This window comes from Hordeum vulgare, chromosome 4H (assembly GCF_904849725.1).
Source record: "Hordeum vulgare subsp. vulgare chromosome 4H, MorexV3_pseudomolecules_assembly, whole genome shotgun sequence".
NCBI lineage: Eukaryota > Viridiplantae > Streptophyta > Magnoliopsida > Poales > Poaceae > Hordeum > Hordeum vulgare.
The window spans coordinates 484,582,562-484,590,164 of NC_058521.1; the positions used below are offsets into that span (position 1 = coordinate 484,582,562).

At 48.8% G+C, this 7,603-nt stretch overlaps 2 protein-coding genes across 2 annotated transcripts; one reads left to right on the top strand and one right to left on the bottom strand.

The window, feature by feature from the left end:
- Positions 1-5,327: 5,327 nt before the first annotated feature.
- LOC123449068 lies at positions 5,328-6,675 on the top strand. The gene is made up of 4 exons (XM_045126152.1): positions 5,328-5,836; positions 5,941-6,033; positions 6,149-6,286; positions 6,381-6,675. The coding sequence occupies exons 1-4, from the start codon at positions 5,612-5,614 to the stop codon at positions 6,423-6,425; spliced, it is 501 nt and encodes a 166-aa protein (XP_044982087.1). The 5' UTR covers positions 5,328-5,611; the 3' UTR covers positions 6,426-6,675.
- On the bottom strand, positions 6,650-7,570 carry LOC123449069. The gene has a single exon (XM_045126153.1). The coding sequence runs from the start codon at positions 7,267-7,269 to the stop codon at positions 6,895-6,897; it is 375 nt and encodes a 124-aa protein (XP_044982088.1). The 5' UTR covers positions 7,270-7,570; the 3' UTR covers positions 6,650-6,894.
- Positions 7,571-7,603: the final 33 nt, after the last annotated feature.

The window sequence follows — 7,603 nt, forward strand, 5'->3', positions numbered from 1 at the left end:
GTCCAAGTGCAGGGGTTCTACCCCCAACATCAGTCCACTCGAGAGCTGATGGTAGCTCTGTCCTGCTCGGCTCGCGGATGCGCATAGGTGGAACCCTCGGACAGTGTGATGGCTACAGCTCTGTCAACGCGTCGTAAAGACGAGCGCGCGTAGCATACAACTCCACAGTCAGAGCTCGGAAAGCACGATCCATTGCCTCAATGTACTGCACCAGAATCCGCGCGTCGTAGCGACGCGTCACGTAGGGGGCGCAGACAGCGACGTAGGAACGGTCGCTGCGCTACCGAACGTCAGAAGCGTAGGCAGTGAGATCAGACCCAGTCTCATCCCCAGCAGGAGCATGCGGGATGTATCTGAAAGGGCTCTCCTCCAGGTGAGGGTACGCTCCACGGAGACGGGTGATGGCGATGTAGGCCGCATCATGGACGGCCATCTCGACCGACACTCCAATACCACAGAACACGTGGCGCTCGAGGGTCTCGCCGCCCCTCTGGTCGAAGATGCGAACCTCAGCCTGGTACTGGTACTGGTTGTACTCGCGGAAATCCTCGAACACAGTGTACTCGGGGTACCAGCGATATCCCAGCCTGGTCAGGAGATCGACCAAAATGGCCGGGAACCCAGTCGTCTCAGTGGCCTGTGTCAGGCGCACGTGCTGTCTTGCGGGACGCATCTGAAAATAAGATTGACGGATGTCAATGACAGTGTGTGTAATACATATTCAGGAGAAAAAGAGTAGATAGTCCAGCGCTCCGGATCGATGTGATTCGAGAACCTAATGTTAGAGTTAGTAAAATCTTTGACCCGAAAGAGAAGAGAAAGTAGAGCCCAGAGTATAGGAAAGGAGTAAAAGATACTAATACCACCCAATTGAGATGTGGGCCCGTAAGCCACAACATCAGTGTTAGTAAAGTTTTTCAAACACTAGACTCAACTTCGGCCAAGGAGTTGGAAAGGGGGCTACCTACAGGCAGTTGGCTCTGATACCAACTTGTGACGCCCTCGATTTAATCATACGCTAATCATACACGCAAATGCGTACGACCAAACCCAAGGACTCATGGGAAGATATCACAACACAACTCTAGACACAAATAAAACAACATCAGCTTCATATTACAAGCCAGGGGCCTCGAGGGCTAGAATACGAAAGCTCGATAAACACACGAGTCAGCGAAAGCAACAAATATATGAGTACATACATAAAACATGGGGTGCCTTAGAGAAGGCTAGCACAAAAGATACAACGATCGAACGAGGCGAGGCCTCCTGCCTGGGAACCTCCTAACTACTCCTGATCATCAGCGGCCTCCACGTAGTAGTAGGCACCGTCGGGGTAGCAGTCGTCGGCGGCGGGGACCTCCATCTCCTGGGCTCCATCATCTGGTCGCAGCAAACGGATCACGGGAACAAGGGGGGAGCAAAGCAGCGGTGAGTACTCATCCAAAGTACTCGCAAGTCTTACATCAGAACTATTCTAATTATGCATCAGTATCAAAGAAGGGGGTTTATATGTGGACTGACTGCAGCAATGCGAGAATAGAGAGAGAAGGCCTAGTCCTATCGAAGACTAGCATCTTCAGGGTCTTGCAGCAATAGACGAGAGTAGAACAGGGGTAAAACATAAATAGTCATATTGTTGCAGCAATATTAAAGTGAGGTCACGCCTAAAGATCCTCCCTCGACTCCCTGCGAGGAAGCAATCCCGAGGCAAACTAAATTCCAGTTAAGTAACAATTGTAGTTGTAGAAGATCGGGGCACAACTCCAAGTCGTCCTGTAACCGTGGAGACGGCTATCCGAATAGTTAATTTTCATCCCTGCAGGGGTGCACCACATGTCCCGTCACGCTCGATAACACTCTGGCCGGACATACTTTTCTGGGTCCTGCCCGGCCTCGGAATATCGACACGTCGCAGCCCCACCTAAGACTAATCAGAGAGGCCAGCCCGCCGGTCTAAATCCTAAGCACAAAGGGTTCGTGGGCCCAGTTCCCCTTCACGCTCCTGCACGTGGCGTGGGCGGCCGACGTCAGTCCTAGCATCCCTTAATCACAAGCGCGATGCATCTCGGGACCACTCGGGCGCGCGCCGCTACATTGCTGGCATCTGAAAAGCTTCGGCTGATACCGCGACGCCGAGTACCCATAATTCTTCCCGCGTAGCCGGTTAGTGCGAAAAGGTCTCCGACCAACCCAGATCAAATACCCAAATCCATTAGCATTTTAATTAGGCCAGCAACTCAGTCTCACGGGAATCCACCCGTCTTACAACTAATCACCAATGATCCCAGTAACATGGTCGAGTAACTGTGTGGTTGTAACATCGGGGGAATCCGAGGTATCACCCTCGTTGGATTCCGAACGATGTACCCGTCAAGGTGGGCTTAGAGGAATCACCCTCGGGGGTCCCACACTCGCGGGGTGGCACGACAGAGACGTCATCGAGAATGGTGAAAGAGGAATCACCCTCGATAACCACGACCGACTAGCTATACTACAGAGATATCATCAGGAGTACTTAGTGAGGTGTCACCCTCGGTACCCGATAGTATCTCTGTAGCGTCGTACAACGAAGGGGGGGTGAATGTGCTGTGTCGGGTCTGGCTCGTCGATCAGAGATCGAGATTTGAAAACAAGCGGGGCAACTGAACTACGGGGTCAGAGGGGATGACTGCTCCACCTATACTAAGCAGATTAAAGGTACAGGACTGAAAGTAGCAGTTCATCAAAAATAGGCTATGCATCAGATATAGGAGCTAACTACAACAGTAGCAAAATACTAATGCAAGAAGTAGGAAGAAAGACATAGGCGATATAGGAATGATCAAGGGGGGTTTGCTTGCCTTGCTGCTCTGCGGCAAAGGACTGATCGGCAGGGTCGTAGATGTACCCGGCAGCAGCGTCAGTCTCGGGGTCTACCGGTAAGAAGAGGGGGAAGAAACAATAAATAATAGCACCGATGCAACACAAAGCATGACATGGAAAGATGCAGGCTAGACATGAGCTAACGCAGCAACATCCGTCATAGACGGGTCGGAAGAATATCTCACGATATTTTCCGGGTCTCGGGCTACTACCGGTTATACTGGAAACGATGGAAAAGTTCCATGTTTGCTATGCTAGGGACGCGTGACAGACGAATGGACCGTGTATCCGGGTTCGTCTTGTTCTGCTGATCAACTTTCATGTTAAAATTAATTTGATCTACCTTACGGATTATTTTATATTAATTTTCAAAGTTTTATTAATTATTTAAGAATTAAAAACAGATTTAATTATTTTAATAAAATCCTATTATGACATCATCGCGATGTCATACTGACATCAACATTTGACTGGTCAACTGACCTGCGGGTCCCGAACGTCATAGGCACAAGTTTTTATTTAAGATTAAATATTATTTAATCAGATTAATTTAGTGGGGGACCCGCGTGTCATACTCTAATTATGTTAATTAATTATTCTAATTAACAGATTAACATATATATTTATTTAACTAATTCATTAACTCATTAATTAATTATTATATCTATTTATTTATTTATTTAATAAAATATTATTTTTATTTTTTTATTTTAACTATCGCGTGGGGCCTCCCTGTCATAGATAGCGGGTGCGTTGGCCCCACCGGTAAGTGACCCTAGGCCATTTACTCATTTCATTAATCACAAATACATAACCATACACATGTCGTATTTCTCCACATGCCTATATACGCAAATACATACGTAAATACAGGTATCAAATACATACATACATACATACATACATACGGAATACAACATTTTTTTTGTTGTTGTTTTGTTTTGTTTTATTTTGTTTTCTTTTTCTTTTATTATTTGTTTCTTTCCTATTTATTTTACTATCTGATTTTTCTTTTTAAATACTTTCTTTTATTATACTTTCTTTTACAATTTATTATACATACTTTTAATTCTCTCTTTCATATACATATTCTTTTAATATTTGTAATAAACTTATAAAGTACTTTTTCTTTTGTTTTCAAATTTTTGGATCCGGACAGACTTGAATCAACGCGGGTCTGAGATGAAAATTCGATGACGTGGCATCATTAGCGGATGATCACTGTAGCTTAATTACAATAATTACTGTTGCAAAAGTCGAGGATGTCACAACGGGATATTTCTAGAACTTTTCGCCCAAGGTGAAAAGTTATTAGTATGATTATATGTAAGTTATCAGGTTAGTTGTGCGTAAGTTATCATCTTAATTACACTAAAGTTCCCGGGGGTATGTTTCAATACTTTTTCACCTTAGATGGTCAAAAAAGTGGTATTTTATTTGAACTTGTAAGATCTTAATATTGAATTCTTGACTTTAATTCTCAGCTTTAGCATGGTTTTTTAGCTATAAAACTACAAGTATGGAAACGGCTAGCATCAAGATTTGCTCCAGCATATTTTTCTCCCAAAAATTATCAGGTATGCGATGTGTGAGTTATCAAGCTATCCACACAAAAATTAATCGATGGTATTTCATCAACGTGCCTCCCTCCACCCAATCGTCAAATTTACCAAGACCGAGGTACATAAGTTGTCAGTGATGTGTGAGTTACCGTGATATTCACATAAAAATTATCGGGGGGAATATCCCATCACCTCTCTTCGTCAAAGTTACCGGGACCGGCCTGCATAAGATATCAGATCACCGATGTGTGAGTTACCATGTTATTCACACCAAAGTCATCGGGGGTTATTTTACAACCCCACCCCCACGCCATAGTTATCAAGACTGGGTTATATAAGTTATCAGGTCTGTGATATGCGAGTTATCCTGATATTCACACAAAAATGATAGGGTGTATCCCCCTGATCATCAAAATTACCCCGGTGTCATCAACTCTAGATGAGTTGGTAAAAAATAGTCTACTTAAGTGCGGAAAAGATTGAACATTGCGTTAACTTTTGTGCAAACATAGAAGAGGAGACAAGTTAAATAGCCTATTTGGTTTCGTTTTGTCAAAAAAAAAACATAGATGAGTTGGTTGGCTAGTTAAGTTACCTTATGAAGGGTACAAGGATCGAATTCTGTTATGTGCACCAATAAAATCACTTCCAAAACAAATCGGTTTTCACACAGGAGAAAAGGAAGGATCGACACGTCGTGTATGAAAAACAACAACCTCGTTTGTTAAATCAAGGCCAACTCACCATCACATGCAATGTGTTTGCTGGCAATTCTTTCCGGCACATGATAATTTTCTCTTTAAACGCGTGTCATTTATACGTAGTTGTTTTGGCATCCACAGAAACGATTTCCCCCCACGCATTTGAGCAGAACGCGCCCGGCTGCGGATAAACCACGGGCAGGCCGCCTATTTGGGCCCCGGTCTCGCCGTCTCCGACGTGACGGCCGAGCTGCTGCGCGTTCCTGGCCTCTCGTCCGTGCATCTTCTCATCTCCTCACAAATATCTCGCTGCCGGGGCAGGCCACCGTCGCGCGCGGCATAATAGCACGGCGCTTTCAGACAGCCTCCTCCGCCACCACCGGCACCGCCCGCGCAATTAACGCCACCGCTAATAACGAGCGCGGCTGCGGCCCAGCAATACCAACACACACCACCGGCAGCATACCGGTCGATCGACTCGACATGTCGTCGAGGCCGAGCAGGAGCGACGCGCACCTGTCCCCGGTGGACGAGGCGGTGAGGGTGGACGAGGTGCGGGGGTACTACGACGGCGCGGCTCCCAAGCGCCACTCCAAGCCCTCCCGCAGCGACCACTCCGCCGTGTACACCGACGCGCTCGCCGGCCCCGGCGTCGACGGCTCCCACCCCGAGCTCGACAAGTTCCAGGACCTCGAAGCCCACTCCGAGGTCCGTCGCACCGTACCGTCTCCTGTTTATCAAGGCCCTACTATTAGAAACTGCATTTGCAAGCAGCTGATGCCGCGGTGCGGGCGGGCGGTTTGTCGTCGCAGAAACTGGTGTGCGAGGGCGGGAAGGCCGGCGAGGAGTTCGTGGAGACGGAGTACTACAAGGACCTCGGCTGTGTCGGCAAGCAGCATCACACGGTCGGTCGCGGCCTTCTTCTTCCTCCTCCTCCCCTGCATCGGTATACTGAATTTTTCTCTGAATTATGTGAGCCGCTGAACTGAATCGGGGCCGAATCCGATGCACGTGGTGCAGACTGGGACGGGCTTCATCAAGGTGGACAGGCCCGCCGGCGGCTCGTTCGAGCTCTCTGAAGACCCGGGTGCGACGGAGCGCCATGCTTCCTCCAAGGGGAACCCCGCCACAAACGACTGGATCCCGTCAGCTGACACGGTAGGAGGACAGAACAGATCCTCTCTCTTTCTCTCTTCTTGCTGACATTCCTGCAGTTCTCGTCGACGATTGACACGCTGTGTGCTTCTTTCAGGTGTACCAGGAGGCGTCAGACAAGCCCAACAGAAGCGACAGCTGAGCCGGGCGATGATCTACAGCCAACATGATCAGATGCGTATGACTTCCGGTTAAATCGGCTATTAAAAAAATAAAGGGCGCGTATTCGTGTATGTCAGCCATTTGTTATTGGGATTCTTGTGAGGTTCTATCTACAGTACTTGTCAAACTCTCAAACTCGTGGGTCGTTTTGGGAACCTGTGTTGTGGATGTGGAACTGAATGAAGTGCAGGACATATACAGTAATAAATCACAAGTCTGTTCACTTCGTATTCGAACTGTCTGTCTCCAAACCAAACAGACGAGAAACAATCGTATTAGCCTTAGAGACACCAATCACAAATTCACAAGAGTCGAAGACACATGGTATTATTTTGCTGTGCTTATAGAGAGACACTCCTCGGTACTCTTAAAATAGTACTCCTAGGCGGAAATTTTATTGATTGATTGATGTTGGCACGGCGCGGACGGCGAAGAGACGGCCGGATCGGTCAGTCGGAGGCGAGGCGCGGCGGGTGGATGCGGAGGCGGGCGAGCTCGGCGTCGATGCGGCCGGTGAGGATGAGGGCGAACATGCGGTAGTCGCAGAGCAAGGACCAGACGGGGTGGCCGAAGGTGGCCGGCCGGTTGCCCTCCACGAAGAAGTGGCTGTACCAGGCCATGCCGTAGCCGAGCACGGGGCAGGCCGCCAGGAGCGCGGCGCGGCCGGTGGCGGCCGCCAGCAGCGCGCACACTAGCGAGGCCAGCGTGCCGGCAAAGTGCCAGCGCCGCGTCGCCGCCTTCGAGTGCTGCCCCAGGTAGAACCCCCAGAACTCCTCCATGCTCCCGAACTCCTTCCCCCGAGCCCCTCCACCTCCTCCTCCCATCGCCTCCGTTTGCTTGGGCTGCGGCTGCTGCTTGGTGCTTGCTTGCGTGCTGCGGTGTGTTGTTGGCTAGACGCGTCCGTATGCCTACTACTTTCTCTGCGGGGTTCGAGATGATAAGGAGGCTGGCTGGCGACGAACTGACCTGTGCTGCCGGTTTTTATTGAAAAAGTTTTTGATTTTATCGACGACCCGGTGGATCTGATGCATTTTTCTGTTTGATACACATGCTTGACTAACACAATTTTAGCGGCGTGAACGCGACGGGGCGATATCCCCGAAGAGGATACCTCAGCGCTGCTGCAGACGTGAGCACGCACGTACCAGCCAAAATACA

Bases quoted from the DNA above. Each gene is read 5' to 3' on its own strand.
- LOC123449069 (XM_045126153.1), bottom strand. From the start codon at position 7,269: ATGGGAGGAGGAGGTGGAGGGGCTCGGGGGAAGGAGTTCGGGAGCATG.
- LOC123449068 (XM_045126152.1), top strand. From the start codon at position 5,612: ATGTCGTCGAGGCCGAGCAGGAGCGACGCGCACCTGTCCCCGGTGGAC. The intron at 6,034-6,148 runs GTCGGTCGCGGC...CACGTGGTGCAG, and splicing joins TCGGCAAGCAGCATCACACG to ACTGGGACGGGCTTCATCAA. The intron at 6,287-6,380 runs GTAGGAGGACAG...TGCTTCTTTCAG, and splicing joins GGATCCCGTCAGCTGACACG to GTGTACCAGGAGGCGTCAGA.